Source organism: Schistocerca piceifrons, chromosome 3, assembly GCF_021461385.2.
Source record: "Schistocerca piceifrons isolate TAMUIC-IGC-003096 chromosome 3, iqSchPice1.1, whole genome shotgun sequence".
In the NCBI taxonomy this organism is placed as follows: Eukaryota; Metazoa; Arthropoda; class Insecta; order Orthoptera; family Acrididae; genus Schistocerca; species Schistocerca piceifrons.
In genome coordinates, this window is record NC_060140.1 from 533,168,069 (window position 1) to 533,183,856 (window position 15,788).

Here is a 15,788-nt window from a genome sequence, read left to right on the forward strand (position 1 = left end):
AGCCCCATTCATACAGTTGTCAGATAATAATGTTTTGCAAAGTGATGTAATCGGCCTTTTGAATGCCAAAAAACTTTCCTATTAAGTGTTGCCAAAGCAAAGAAGACCTTTTTATCACCTTACCCTGGGCAATTAAATTCTTGAATGTACAGTAGCAATGAAAACAGTTCCAAAATTGACAGAAGTTCTCTGGCCTCCTAAATTATGTGTTTCGAGTCACAGATAATGGATATCCTGCCTCCCCCTTTATGTAAATTTTGGGGTCACTGGATGTAAAGCCGTATTGTGGTCTCTCTAATAATTCCCATCTGTATTGCAAGGTGGCATCTTGACTGGCACCGTATGTTATTTGTTGTTAGTATTTTGCTATTATGTGGGCTGCAAACTTTGGTTTAGTGATCAGAGCATTGCCCTGTACAACCATTGTGCACACATTACTTTTCCCAGTGACTCTTCTCACTGAGTCTCCAGCTCTCTCTGACAGTGCACCGAGCTTTGAGTGATGGGAAAGGCTGTGAGGATGTCAGCAGATGGATTGCAATGGAACTTTTGCAGTCCCACCTGCCTGTCCCTGCTGGCTAAACAGTACAATTTACTCTACCACTGGACTGGCAGGCTGCCATATTTAATAAATAACTACAGGATCCAAGCATTGGCAGCTCTGTGGCTGATGGCCGTATCATGCTCTACCATGGTGGGTTGGTGTTTAAATATGGCCAGTTGCTACAAAGTGTCCAGCTGTTACTGTTATACATCCTTTTAGGCGGTCGGGTGATGGGAGCTGATATATCTGTCAGGTGGATCTAAACTGAAAAGTGATCACTGAAGTGGGAGTTCTCTGCAGAGTGAAAGGTCAATGGGTGAGGATTATCCATGCCAGTGGTGAAGAGTATTGCTTTCCTGTATTGAGGAGGCAGACATTTTTTGACACAAGGGAAAAATTTGGAAATTTGTGGCAAGGTACTATGGGACCAAACTGCTGACGTCATCGGTCTCTAGGCCTAAATACTACTTAACCTAACTTATGCTAAAGACAACACACACACACCCATGCCTGAGGGGGGACTCAAACCCCCAGATGGGAGCAGCCGAGCGAACTGTGACATGGTGCCTTAGACTACATGGCTATCCCACACGACCACCTCGAGGGACCTCTTCACTACTCAACCTTGGAGGAAGAGCACATAGGAGCCCAATGTATATGACTTACAGTGAAATATCTGAGGAGAAAGGAACTGAGGAGTTGTTAGGATACCATCATTATCCACAGGTTCACAAGTTGGGAGATACCAAGCGAACACAATTATTCATAATAGTCTGTACACATGAACAACTACAGCTTGAAGGTGAATGGCAATGTTAGCAAGTACAGAATGGCACATACCATGGATGAATACTACTTCCACCTTCAACCTCTCACTACGACCTGTATTATAATTCTCCCAGATAGTGTGCCCTTTTATGACAGGTTTTGTTCTCTTTTTACCGCAACAAAGACAGTTCAACACTTTTGTCCAATTACCACGATCAAGTTTGATTTTCCTAATGCATTTCCAGATGGATTCTTTTTCAAACCCTCTTAGTTATGTAGGTAGGCACTCTAAAAGCCCACCCATATTGTTGACAGATTTGTTCTTGTGTTTATCAGGATTCAAAAATGTTTCCTGTATGGGCAAGCACCTATATATTCCACCCAGGTAGAGTCCCACCTATCTTGGTAAGCCTTATCAACTGAAGACTGTGAGGTTCTCACAGGGTGACTTCTAGTGACTATTTTGACTCAACTGCCAAGCACCTCCATTGGCACAAAGCACATCCTGAGATTGAGTATATATGTTTTTAAATATACACTCCTGGAAATTGAAATAAGAACACCGTGAATTCATTGTCCCAGGAAGGGGAAACTTTATTGACACATTCCTGGGGTCAGATACATCACATGATCACACTGACAGAACCACAGGCACATAGACACAGGCAACAGAGCATGCACAATGTCGGCACTAGTACAGTGTATATCCACATTTCGCAGCAATGCAGGCTGCTATTCTCCCATGGAGACGATCGTAGAGATGCTGGATGTAGTCCTGTGGAACGGCTTGCCATGCCATTTCCACCTGGTGCCTCAGTTGGACCAGCGTTCGTGCTGGACGTGCAGACCGCATGAGACGACGCTTCATCCAGTCCCAAACATGCTCAATGGGGGACAGATCCGGAGATCTTGCTGGCCAGGGTAGTTGACTTACACCTTCTAGAGCACGTTGGGTGGCACGGGATACATGCGGACGTGCATTGTCCTGTTGGAACAGCAAGTTCCCTTGCCAGTCTAGGAATGGTAGAACGATGGGTTAGATGACGGTTTGGATGTACCGTGCACTATTCAGTGTCCCCTCGACGATCACCAGTGGTGTACGGCCAGTGTAGGAGATCGCTCCCCACACCATGATGCCGGGTGTTGGCCCTGTGTGCCTCGGTCGTATGCAGTCCTGATTGTGGCGCTCACCTGCACAGCGCCAAACACGCATACGACCATCATTGGCACCAAGGCAGAAGCGACTCTCATCGCTGAAGATGACACGTCTCCATTCGTCCCTCCATTCACGCCTGTCGCGACACCACTGGAGGCGGGCAGCACGATGTTGGGGCGTGAGCGGAAGACGGCCTAACGGTGTGCGGGACCGTAGCCCAGCTTCATGGAGACGGTTGCGAATGGTCCTCGCCGATACCCCAGGAGCAACAGTGTCCCTAATTTGCTGAGAAGTGGCGGTGCGGTCCTCTACGGCACTGCGTAGGATCCTACGGTCTTGGCGTACATCCGTGCGTCGCTGCGGTCCGGTCCCAGGTCGACGGGCACGTGCACCTTCCGCTGACCACTGGCGACAACATCGATGTACTGTGGAGACCTCACGCCCCACGTGTTGAGCAATTCGGCGGTACGTCCACCCGGCCTCCCGCATGCCCACTATACGCCCTCGCTCAAAGTCCGTCAACTGCACATATGGTTCACGTCCACGCTGTCGCGGCATGCTACCAGTGTTAAAGACTGTGATGGAGCTCCGTATGCCACGGCAAACTGGCTGACACTGACGGCGGCGGTGCACAAATGCTGCGCAGCTAGCGCCATTCGACGGCCAACACCGCGGTTCCTGGTGTGTCCACTGTGCCGTGCGTGTGATCATTGCTTGTACAGCCCTCTCGCAGTGTCCGGAGCAAGTATGGTGGGTCTGACACACCGGTGTCAATGTGTTCTTTTTTCCATTTCCAGGAGTGTAGATTTGTGCCATCCTTGTGATCCAGGAGTTAAATGAAAGCTGCCACTCTGCAAAACACACATTTCACCATCACATTACATGGTGGTTGCTGAAGTATGTCAAGAGTTTACAGTGATATAATACTGATGGGGCTGACCAGTCCACAGTTTGGACACCCTGGGTTCGCCATGCTTGTACCCAACCATCACTGACAGAACCCCTGGGGACAGTACCAGTACTACAAAATCCTAGGACCTCATGTTTTCCAATCAAGTGCTCACAAAAGAGTTGTAAACTCTCTGAGGAGTCATGGATAGAGCAAACCATGTTAGTTAGTGATTTGGTATTTGTAAATTTTCAAAAAGTTTCTGATTCAGTACCACATTGACACTATCTGAACAACACACATTCCTCTGAAATGTTTACCCAGCTTGTAGCATCGCTGAACTGATTGCCATAGTCTCTCCCTGGGAGCACTCTTGATCACCGCTACGCTGAAAGTCTGAATGAGAGTAGGATGGCAATGGCTCAGAGATGTACACAAAATCGTAATTTAGACTGCACTAACACACAAATTTAGTCTTCAGTAAGTTCTATTAACCAGTTTGTCAACTACAAAAATATATTGGTCACTGAAATAGATCAGCATCTACAACACCTAACAGTCCCAGACCAGTGACACAAAACACAGTTCATATTTTCATGAAAATGCCAACATTTGCAATCAATACTGTAACAGTTCATCAAAGAAGATTACAATGGACTATGATTATTTAAGTCCAGAATGAGCATCTCCGTGTCCAACAATCACTCGTTTCAATCGCAATATCCATCCAAGGACACATAACAAGACACTCACCCCTGTGAAAGAACGGTGCTGAATAGAATGTTGGTTTGCTGATAGTCCTACGCTCGTGGCCTGCACACCACATCCACTGAACGGCAACAATGTATATTTTGATTTGTGGCTATTAATTCTGAATAAGAACTGATTCACTATGACATGTCAACATTCATTACAATGAGAATGAATTCAAACCATTATATAGTGCTTCTAAATTCTTGGTCATCCAGTAACATTTACAGTTTCCATTTTCGTTTGCTGACATTAAAAATGTTTATGGTCAGAAAATGGGGGCTACTTATGAACTTGAATGCTAATTATCTCTTCAACTAAATAGTTTTTGATAATTCAAAGTGTTTAAAGGAAAGTGGGACTCCCCAGACGTTTTGGTGGTATGAGACACCTTTCTCAGATATACTGCTTAGGTCACATGGTTATGTATAATGAGAATGTAGTACTAACATTAGTTAATTGGGTTTTCTAATTATGAGACCTTAATCACATCAGTGTAGGAAGAGCCACCAAAGTGATAATCTGAACAACAGACTGAATTGAAAGCAAATCTAAATAAGATCTTGAGATTTTTTTGCAAGTGCTGCACTGCAATAGATAAATGTATTGAAAACAGGATATTTTTAAAAAAAATGTTATTTATGAGAGTGGGAAAAAAATAACAGACAAGAAGAAACCACCTGCTATGTCACAAGGTTTATGACTGGATCAAAAATTTTCTGATTGGTGTGGCACAGCATGTTAATTGGATAGAGTGACATCTACTGACACAGATCTGGTGTTCTCAAGAGGCATGTAATGGGACCATGTTATACATTAATTAGTATTAGTAGTAGATAATTTTTGAGCATGGTAATTATAAATGAGGAAATTCTATCTGATGAAAACTGCAGTAATATCCAGCTTGTGAGAAAATATCAGGCTGATGCAAATACTGCCAACTTGCTCTCAACGAAGACAAATGCAATTTGTGCACTTCATGAAACATAGAAGTGTGGTATCCTTTGGCTACAGAATTAATGAGTCACAACTGGAGTTAAAACATGTCGTACATATACGCAGATATATGAAATGGAATAAACACAAAGATCCACCAGCAACTAAAGCAAAAAGCACAATATGTTTCATTGGTACTACTTAAGTGTATGTGATCTGTATTGGGTCACAGTAACAGGAAACATCAAGCATATAAAAAGAAGGTCAAAGGCTTGTTTGTCTGGTGAGAGAGAGTAACAGAAAGATTGAAAAATTTTCACTAACAGATACTTGAGTAGTCCAGTTGCAAAAGCAGCTAATCAGTTTTATAAGATTTCTGGGAAAATCCGAAAAATGTAGCCTTGCTCTCACACAAATATTACAACAGCGGTTGATGTCAAAAAAGGCGACCAAATCATAAATGTGTCTATAATCCTACATTAACCCCTCATTAGTATCTTTATGTAAAGATTGGTAAGATGGTAGACTACAGTAGTATACTAGAAAAATGCAAAAGGAAGACAATTAAACAAAGTGCTGAAATACTGTTTTCTTTTAAATATTTAAAAAGATTGAAATCTTTACATAAAAAAACTAAACATGAACTACAACCAGGTACAATATTAATATTACTCAGATTTAATCACTGAATTCAGTCTTAACAACTGTCATGAAAGTGAGAGATCTCTGGAAACAAATCTTGGAAAAATGAAATATTGTAAAGAAACAATTACAAAGTAAAATGAAGTGTACAGTGTTTAAGCTATGTTTGGGGAATAGTCGTCATGTAAGAGCCCAAAATCAGGTCCTTCATTCTCGCCGTTTTGACATTCGTCTGTTTCCATGATCTTCTGCTGCTCAAAAACATCAGTGTAGAATTTTATCTTTTCTTCATCAGGCCATGTCTCTCCCTGGCGTAGTTCTAAGAGCTGCCTGATGTCCATAATTTTGGCTTTTTTCAGTGGGATGCCTTTTGCAATCTCCTCAGGAAGACTTTCTTTCATGATATGTTTGTCTCTTTTAAGAACAGATTTTGGCTCTCCACTTTCAAAACTGAAGATTGCTTCTCCTTGCACAAGACATAATTTTCTGTTTGTTGTTTTCGTCACGATAATTCTCTTTGACTTTTGAAACTGGAAGTGCTAGGATCCAGGAGCTTTGATGATGTCAGTGGTGATCTTCCAGTCTCTCACACTGCAGTCGTCCAACCCCAAATGCACCACTGTGACGAATTTTTCCATTATGCCAATGTATACTGCAGGGTTTTCGATTAGGCTCAATTTTGAAAATTTTCTCTCCATGTTTCCAAAAACTCTATCAGCGGGTATAAAAGAATGACCGATGATCAGGAACCACACTTCAACGTTCTCTACGTGTACTGGAGCAGCGTACAGGAGCCAGTACATCAACATCCCAACCATCATTGTATTCTTGTTTTGCCCACCGTATCCATCCAAAAAGAGATATAGTTTGGTGACACAATGCAAATTGGTGTTAAGTGGTTGATGATGAAGAGGTGACGCAATATGATTCGACCCCTTTGCAAATTTTTGATCCCTGACACCTTCAGAATTTGAAAGAGAGTATTCCAGTCAACATTATCAATAGCTTTCTCTAAGTCTACAAATGCTAGAAACGTAGGTTTGCCTTTCCTTAATATAATTTCTAAGATAAGTCGTAGGGTCAGTATTGCCTCACGTGTTCCAACATTTCTACGGAATCCAAACTGATCTTCCCCGAGGTCACCTTTTACCAGTTTTTCCATTCGCCTGTAAAGAATTTGTTTTAGTATTTTGCAGCCGTGGTTTATTAAACTGATAGTTAGGTAATTTTCAAATCTGTCAACACCTGCTTTCTTTGAGATTGGAATTATTATATTCTTCTTGAAGTCTGAGGCTATTTCACCTGTCTCATACATCTTGCTCACTAGACGGTAGAGTTTTGTTAGGCCTGGCTCTCCCAAGGCTGTCAATAGTTCTAATGGAATGTTGTCTACTCCCGGGGCCTTGTTTCTACTTAGGTCTTTCAGTGCTCTGTCAAACTCTTCACGCAGTATCATAGCTCCTATTTCATCGTCATCTACATTCTCTTCCATTTCTATAACATTGTTTCATCGTCATCTACATTCTCTTCCATTTCTATAACATTGTTCTGCTTTCCCTTCTTTGCTTAGAACTGGGTTTCCATCTGAGCTCTTGATATTCATACAGGTGGTTCTCTTTCCTCCAAACGTCTCTTTAATTTTCCTGTAGGCAATATATATTTTACTCCTAGTGATATGCGCCTCTACATCCTTACATTTGTTCTCTAGCCATCCCTGCATAGCCATTTTGCACTTCCTGTTGATCTCATTTATGAGACGTTTGTATTCCTTTTTCTCTGCTTCATTTACTGCATTTTTATATTTTCTCTTTTCTCTTTTCTCCCCCCCATGAACCATGGACCTTGCCGTTGGTGGGGAGGCTTGCGTGCCTCAGCGATACAGATAGCCGTACCGTAGGTGCAACCACAACGGAGGAGTATCTGTTGAGAGGCCAGACAAACGTGTGGTTCCTGAAGAGGGGCAGCAGCCTTTTCAGTAGTTGCAAGGGCAACAGCCTGGATGATTGACTGATCTGGCCTTGTAACAATAACCAAAACGGCCTTGCTGTGCTGGTACTGCGAACGGCTGAAAGCAAGGGGAAACTACAGCCGTAATTCTTCCCGAGGGCATGCAGCTTTACTGTATGATTACATGATGATGGCGTCCTCTTGGGTAAAATATTCCGGAGGTAAAATAGTCCCCCATTCGGATCTCCGGGCGGGGACTACTCAAGAGGATGTCGTTATCAGGAGAAAGAAAACTGGCGTTCTACGGATCGGAGCGTGGATTGTCAGATCCCTTAATCGGGCAGGTAGGTTAGAAAATTTAAAAAGGGAAATGGATAGGTTGAAGTTAGATATAGTGGGAATTAGTGAAGTTCGGTGGCAGGAGGAACAAGACTTCTGGTCAGGTGACTACAGGGTTATAAACACAAAATCAAATAGGGGTAATGCAGGAGTAGGTTTAATAATGAATAGGAAAATAGGAATGCGGGTAAGCTACTACAAACAGCATAGTGAACGCATTATTGTGGCCAAGATAGATACGAAGCCCACGCCTACTACAGTAGTACAAGTTTATATGCCAACTAGCTCTGCAGATGACGAAGAAATTGAAGAAATGTATGATGAAATAAAAGAAATTATTCAGATTGTGAAGGGAGATGAAAATTTAATAGTCATGGGTGACTGGAATTCGAGTGTAGGAAAAGGGAGAGAAGGAAACATAGTAGGTGAATATGGATTGGGGGACAGAAATGAAAGAGGAAGCCACCTGGTCGAATTTTGCACAGAGCACAACATAATCATAACTAACACTTGGTTTAAGAATCATGAAAGAAGGTTGTATACATGGAAGAACCCTGGCGATACTAAAAGGTATCAGATAGATTATATAATGGTAAGACAGAGATTTAGGAACCAGGTTTTAAATTGTAAGGCATTTCCAGGGGCAGATGTGGACTCTGACCACAATCTATTGGTTATGACCTGTAGATTAAAACTGAAGAAACTGCAAAAAGGTGGGAATTTAAGGAGATGGGACCTGGATAAACTAAAAGAACCAGAGGTTGTACAGAGATTCAGGGAGAGCATAAGGGAGCAATTGACAGGAATGGGGGAAATAAATACAGTAGAAGAAGAATGGGTAGCTTTGAGGGATGAAGTAGTGAAGGCAGCAGAGGATCAAGTAGGTAAAAAGACGAGGGCTAGTAGAAATCCTTGGGTAACAGAAGAAATATTGAATTTAATTGATGAAAGGAGAAAATATAAAAATGCAGTAAGTGAAACAGGCAAAAAGGAATACAAACGTCTCAAAAATGAGATCGACAGGAAGTGCAAAATGGCTAAGCAGGGATGGCTAGAGGACAAATGTAAGGATGTAGAGGCCTATCTCACTAGGGGTAAGATAGATACCGCCTACAGGAAAATTAAAGAGACCTTTGGAGATAAGAGAACGACTTGTATGAATATCAAGACCTCAGATGGAAACCCAGTTCTAAGCAAAGAAGGGAAAGCAGAAAGGTGGAAGGAGTATATAGAGGGTCTATACAAGGGCGATGTACTTGAGGACAATATTATGGAAATGGAAGAGGATGTAGATGAAGATGAAATGGGAGATATGATACTGCGTGAAGAGTTTGACAGAGCACTGAAAGACCTGAGTCGAAACAAGGCCCCCAGAGTAGACAATATTCCATTGGAACTACTGACGGCCGTGGGAGAGCCAGTCCTGACAAAACTCTACCATCTGGTGAGCAAGATGTATGAAACAGGCGAAATACCCACAGACTTCAAGAAGAATATAATAATTCCAATCCCAAAGAAAGCAGGTGTTGACAGATGTGAAAATTACCGAACTATCAGCTTAATAAGTCACAGCTGCAAAATACTAACACGAATTCTTTACAGACGAATGGAAAAACTAGAAGAAGCCAACCTCGGGGAAGATCAGTTTGGATTCCGTAGAAACACTGGAACACGTGAGGCAATACTGACCTTACGACTTATCTTAGAAGAAAGATTAAGGAAAGGCAAACCTACGTTTCTAGCATTTGTAGACTTAGAGAAAGCTTTTGACAATGTTGACTGGAATACTCTCTTTCAAATTCTAAAGGTGTCAGGGGTAAAATACAGGGAGCGAAAGGCTATTTACAATTTGTACAGAAACCAGATGGCAGTTATAAGAGTCGAGGGACATGAAAGGGAAGCAGTGGTTGGGAAGGGAGTAAGACAGGGTTGTAGCCTCTCCCCGATGTTGTTCAATCTGTATATTGAGCAAGCAGTAAAGGAAACAAAAGAAAAATTCGGAGTAGGTATTAAAATTCATGGAGAAGAAATAAAAACTTTGAGGTTCGCCGATGACATTGTAATTCTGTCAGAGACAGCAAAGGACTTGGAAGAGCAGTTGAATGGAATGGACAGTGTCTTGAAAGGAGGATATAAGATGAACATCAACAAAAGCAAAACAAGGATAATGGAATGTAGTCTAATTAAGTCGGGTGATGCTGAGGGAATTAGATTAGGAAATGAGGCACTTAAAGTAGTAAAGGAGTTTTGCTATTTGGGGAGCAAAATAACTGATGATGGTCGAAGTAGAGAGGATATAAAATGTAGGCTGGCAATGGCAAGGAAAGCGTTTCTGGAGAAGAGAAATTTGTTAACATCCAGTATAGATTTAAGTGTCAGGAAGTCATTTCTGAAAGTATTCGTATGGAGTGTAGCCATGTATGGAAGTGAAACATGGACGATAAATAGTTTGGACAAGAAGAGAATAGAAGCTTTCGAAATGTGGTGCTACAGAAGAATGCTGAAGATTAGATGGGTAGATCACATAACTAATGAGGAAGTATTGAATAGAATTGGGGAGAAGAGAAGTTTGTGGCACAACTTGACCAGAAGAAGGGATCGGTTGGTAGGACATGTTCTGAGGCATCAAGGGATCACCAATTTAGTATTGGAGGGCAGCGTGGAGGGTAAAAATCGTAGAGGGAGACCAAGAGATGAATACACTAAGCAGATTCAGAAGGATGTAGGTTGCAGTAGGTACTGGGAGATGAAAAAGCTTGCACAGGATAGAGTAGCATGGAGAGCTGCATCAAACCAGTCTCAGGACTGAAGACCACAACAACAACAACAACAACTCTTTTCATCTATTAAATTCAATATCTCTTCTGTTACCTAAGGATTTCTACTAGCCCTCGTCTTTTTACCTACTTGATCCTCTCCTACCTTCACTATTTCATCTCTCAAAGCTACCCATTCATCTTCTACTGTATTTCTTTCCACCATTCTTGTCAATCGTTCCCTAATGCTCTCCATGAAGCTCTCTACAACCTCTGGTTCTTTCAGTTTATCCAGGTCCCATCTCCTCAAATTCCCACCTTTTTGCAGTTTCTTCAGTTTTAATCTACAGTTCATAACCAATAGATTGTGTTCAGAGTTCATATCTGCCTTTGGAAATGTCTTACAATTTGAAACCTGGTTCCTGAATCTCTGTCTCACCATTATATAATCTATCTGAAACCTTCCAGTATCTCTAGGCTTCTTCCATGTATACAACCTTCTTTTATGATTCTTGAACCAAGTGTTAGCTATGATTAAGTTATGATCTGTACAAAATTCTACCAGGCAGTTTCCTCTTTCATTCCTTACTCCCATTCCATATTCACCTACTGCGTTTCCCTCTCTTCGTTTTCCTACTCTTGAGCTCCAGTCACCCATGACTATTAAATTTTCGCCTCCCTTCACTATATCAATAATTTCTTTTATCTCATCATACATTTCATCAATCTCTTCGTCATCTGCGGAGCTAGTTGGCATATAAATTTGTACTACTGTTGTAGGCGTGGGCTTCTTATCTATCTTGGCCACAATAATGCATTCACTATGCTGTTCGTAGTAGCTTACCCACAATCCTGTTTTCCTATTCATTATTAAACCTACTCCTGCATTACCCCTATTTGATTTTGTATTTATAACCCTGTAGTCACCTGACCAGAAGTCTTGTTCCTCCTGCCACCGAACTTCACTAATTCCCACTATATCTAACTTTAACCTATCCATTTCCCTTTTTTAATTTTCTAACCTACCTGCCAGATTAAGGGATCTGACATTCCATGCTCCAATCTGTAGAATGCCAGGTTTCTTTCTCCCGATAACAACGTCCTCCTGAGTAGTTCCTGCCCGGAGATCCGAATGGAGGACTATTTTACCTCCGGAATATTTTACCCAAGAGGACGCCATCATCATTTGACCATACAGTAAAGATGCATGCCCTCAGGAAAAACTATGGTTGTAGTTTCCCCTTGCTTTCAGCCGTCCGCAGTACCAGCACAGCAAGGCCGTTTGGGTTAGTGTTACATGGCCAGATCAGTCAATCATCCAGACTGTAGCCCTTGCAACTACTGAAAAGGCTGCTGCCCCTCTTCAGGAACCACACATTTGTATGGCCTCTCAATCGATACCCCTCCGTGGTTGCTATCTGTATTGCTGACGCATGCAAGCCTCCCCACCAACGGCAAGGTCCATAGTTAATGGGGGGAGGGGGGTGGGGGGGAGCACATTAAACCTGTAATGAATATTTAAATATTACTATAAGCAGTGGTCTTCCTTACCTCTTCCAGTTCTTGACATTTCATTTCCATTGATGTACATTGCATCTGCTCTTCCTAGAAGTAGAGTTTCTTGTGGCATCTTCCCTCTCATCATTAATGCTAATCTCAGCTCTATTGTCATTGGGTTCATTGAAATGTACTTGAATAGTACAAATTTCCTCTTCATTATCCTTGTCCATTTCTAACTGTGCTACAATAAATTTGCCTACAAAGTTGTTTTAAAATACACAGAGGAATGCTTGTGCTGGTAGGTCTTTTTATCATATAACAATTCCGTCTTTCACTTGCCTTCCTACAACACAGCAACAGAAGCGAAAACACACGAGAATCTACCCAGTACTGCCAACCCAAACATTTGTCACATGTAGCTAAAAATCGAAATTTTTAGAAAGTATTACGTGTGACAAGATGGTATGTCCAGTTCTGCAACCGTACCCTTTGTTGGTGGCCATTATCCCTTAAGACTCTGCCTCTTTTGCAACCTTAAGCATAGAAAACATAGCCATCTTTGCACCCACATGTGGTTTTTGCACCTTATTTTAATATACTTAACAACAATTTTTGAAGCCCGATTGATACATTATTACATAGACCATGAAAACCTGAACAAGAAAGTGCCTCTAACTCAATTTTCAATTTTTGGTCACTTAGCTGCTTTTGCAACTTTCTGGGCTACTCACTTAATTCCTACATTGTTGATGCTCGAAGAAAGGAATCTTACGTTTCATGAGAGCTTGCTTAGAAAACATTTTGGACAATCTCACAAAATAGAAATTGTGAATTTCCTTTAGGCCCTTACATATCTATCCTACAAAAATCATGCATATAAACTTAGATAAATAAATAATTAAAAATATAAATTAAAAATAACAAGCAAAATTGTTTGAATAAAACATTGTTAATTAATGATGATATGGTGCTTACCTGCAATTCCTGAGCAAAATGGACTGGGAAGCATATTTACAAAGAATTCATGGGAGACCCTTCCATCAGGGGGTATACGAGCACCAAAACCAAGCACAGGAAACAGTTTATCACTGTCATAATCTTGAATTATCTCTCCAACAGCTGTCAGTGCCTGCTCATACTGGTTTGGTGCAACTGATGATATATAATGCAAAGAGTCTGGACTCTGTGGATCTCCATTGGAAGCTGAAGCAGCAAGAAATGAACAGTTGTTACAGTTTGCCATGGGATGTTATGAATGCTACATCTTGAAAGTCAAAAGGTTTTCAACAAATTAATAATGAGGATAAATTTTCTTTGCATTTCTATGAAACATATTTCTTTCAAATTTTCTTCTTTTACATCATTCAAGGGTTTTCTTCTGTTGAGGATAGCTCTGACAATTATGTAACTTTTGCAGAATTGTTAAATAGGTGCTGTGTACTGCTTATTACTCCAATGTCAGTCGCTTACTCATAACTGACAAATCTCCACGTGAAGTTATTAAAAGACACCTCAAATGTAAGCTTAATTTTAAACTGTCAAACTCATCTTATTGCTTCCCCTCACTTGAATTGTGTCTAATCATTCAATTTCCTTCCCACACTGTCTGCCCCACTCTATTCATCCATTTTGTTTTGCATTTACTTCAGTGCTGATTTAAAATATTCTAAATTGCTGTTTTATTAAAGGTGTTATTTCTACACAGTGTCAATCACTACCTTCGCCCCACCATACACACACAGTCTTCAGCTAATTACATCCATGCTGGTCCTTGTGTCAGTGGTGTTGAGAAACAGCTGAAATCATTAAAATCGAACAAAACTCCAGAGCCCAATGGAATCCCTGTCAGATTCTATACTGAATTTGTGACTGAGTTAGCCCCTCTTCTAACCACAATCTACCATAGATCTCTTGAACAAACAATCGTGTCCAGTTCTTGGAAAAAGGCACAGGTCACAGCCATCTATAAGAAGGGTAGTGGAAGTGATCCATAAAACTACTGTCCAATATCTTTGACATCAATTTGTTGTAGAATCTTAGAACATATTCTGAGCTCACACATAATGAGGTATCTTAGAATAGAATGATCTCCTCACTGCTGAACAGCATGGATTTCAAAAATATCGATCATCTGAAACCCAACTTGCACTTTTCTGAAATGCAACCAAGGCAATCAGGTAGATGCTCTATTTCTTGATTTCCGAAAAGCATTTGACTCAGTTCCACACCTACACTTATTGTCAAAAGTACAATCATATGGAGGTATCAAGTGAAATTTGGGACTGGACTGAGGACTTAATGTTAGGGAGGATGCAGCATGCTACCTTGGATGGAGAGTGATTGTCAGATGTAGCAGTAACTTTGGATGTGCCTCAGGGACATGTGTATGTACCCCTGCTGTTCACTTTGTATATTAATGACCTTGCAAACAACATTAATAGTAAAATCAGGTTTTTTGCAGATGATGCAGTTATCTATAATGAAGTAATATCTGAGAGAAGCTGCATAAACATTCAGTCAGAGCATGATGATAAGTTAGCAATGTGATACAGAGATTGGCAACTTGCTTTAAATGTTCAGAAATGTACAATTCAGATATTGCTTACACATCGCTTGTGCGACTGGTTCTAGAATATTTCTTCGGTGTGTAGGAATTTTATCAGATATCAGATAGGACTGACAGGGGATATTGTACGTATGCAGAGAAGGGCAGCATGAATGGTCACAGGTTTGTTTAATCCATGTAAGAGTGTCACAGAGGTACTGACTGAACTGCACTGGAAGACTCTTGAAGAGAGACGTAAACTATCTGGAGAAAGTCTACTAACAAAGTTTTAACAGCTGGTTTTAAATGATTACTCTAGGAATGTAGTACAACCCTCTACATATCACTCACACAGGGATCATGAGATAAGATCAGAATAATAATTGCATGCAAAGAGGCACTCAGTCATTCTTCCAGCACTCCATACATGAATGGAACAGGAAGATATGCTAATACCTGGTACAATGGGACATACCCTTTACCATGCAGCTCACGGTGGTTTGTAGAGTATTGATGTAGGTGTAAATGTTTCTTAAGTTACCTCCCCACCCCATTCTGTCACAGCTTTTTTTTTAAATCTTGGAATCTAGCAAAGAAATTACTTGGTACATCTACCATGCACTGGCCTAGCTATATGCCTCCTCCCTCATTCCCCCCAAAACTTCAATGCTGATTACAATAGTGATATTTATATCTTCAGCTTTAGTCTGGTCCCTCATCTATTTACTTGTTGTTGTGTCTCCCCTAGTTATTTTGAACATGCCCTCTCTAATTATTTATAAACTGCACATCATTTTTACTCTTCTGTTTTTCTTTTTTTTTCCCCACCAACTTTTCATGTACAACTTTTCAACTGTCCTCATACTAAGACTCATCAAGTAGTTCCATGACTTCACTGTGTGGTGGGACAAAATTACGTATGTCTAGATTATGTCAAGAATATATATGTAGTAGTGCTGCTTCCAACAGGCTAGAGGTGATGGTTTGCAGGACATAACATGTTGCAATCATACTGT

General features: G+C 41.0%; 1 protein-coding gene across 4 annotated transcripts in view; it reads right to left on the reverse strand.

The window, feature by feature from the left end:
• Positions 1-15,788, reverse strand: part of LOC124789978 (copine-8-like) — a 232,275-nt gene that overhangs the window by 62,695 nt on the left and 153,792 nt on the right. For all 4 annotated transcript variants that reach the window (XM_047257521.1, XM_047257520.1, XM_047257519.1 and 1 more), the window contains exon 8: positions 13,203-13,430. In XM_047257521.1, coding sequence (XP_047113477.1) covers positions 13,203-13,430 — 228 coding nt within the window. The remainder of the gene's footprint in view (positions 1-13,202; positions 13,431-15,788) is intronic.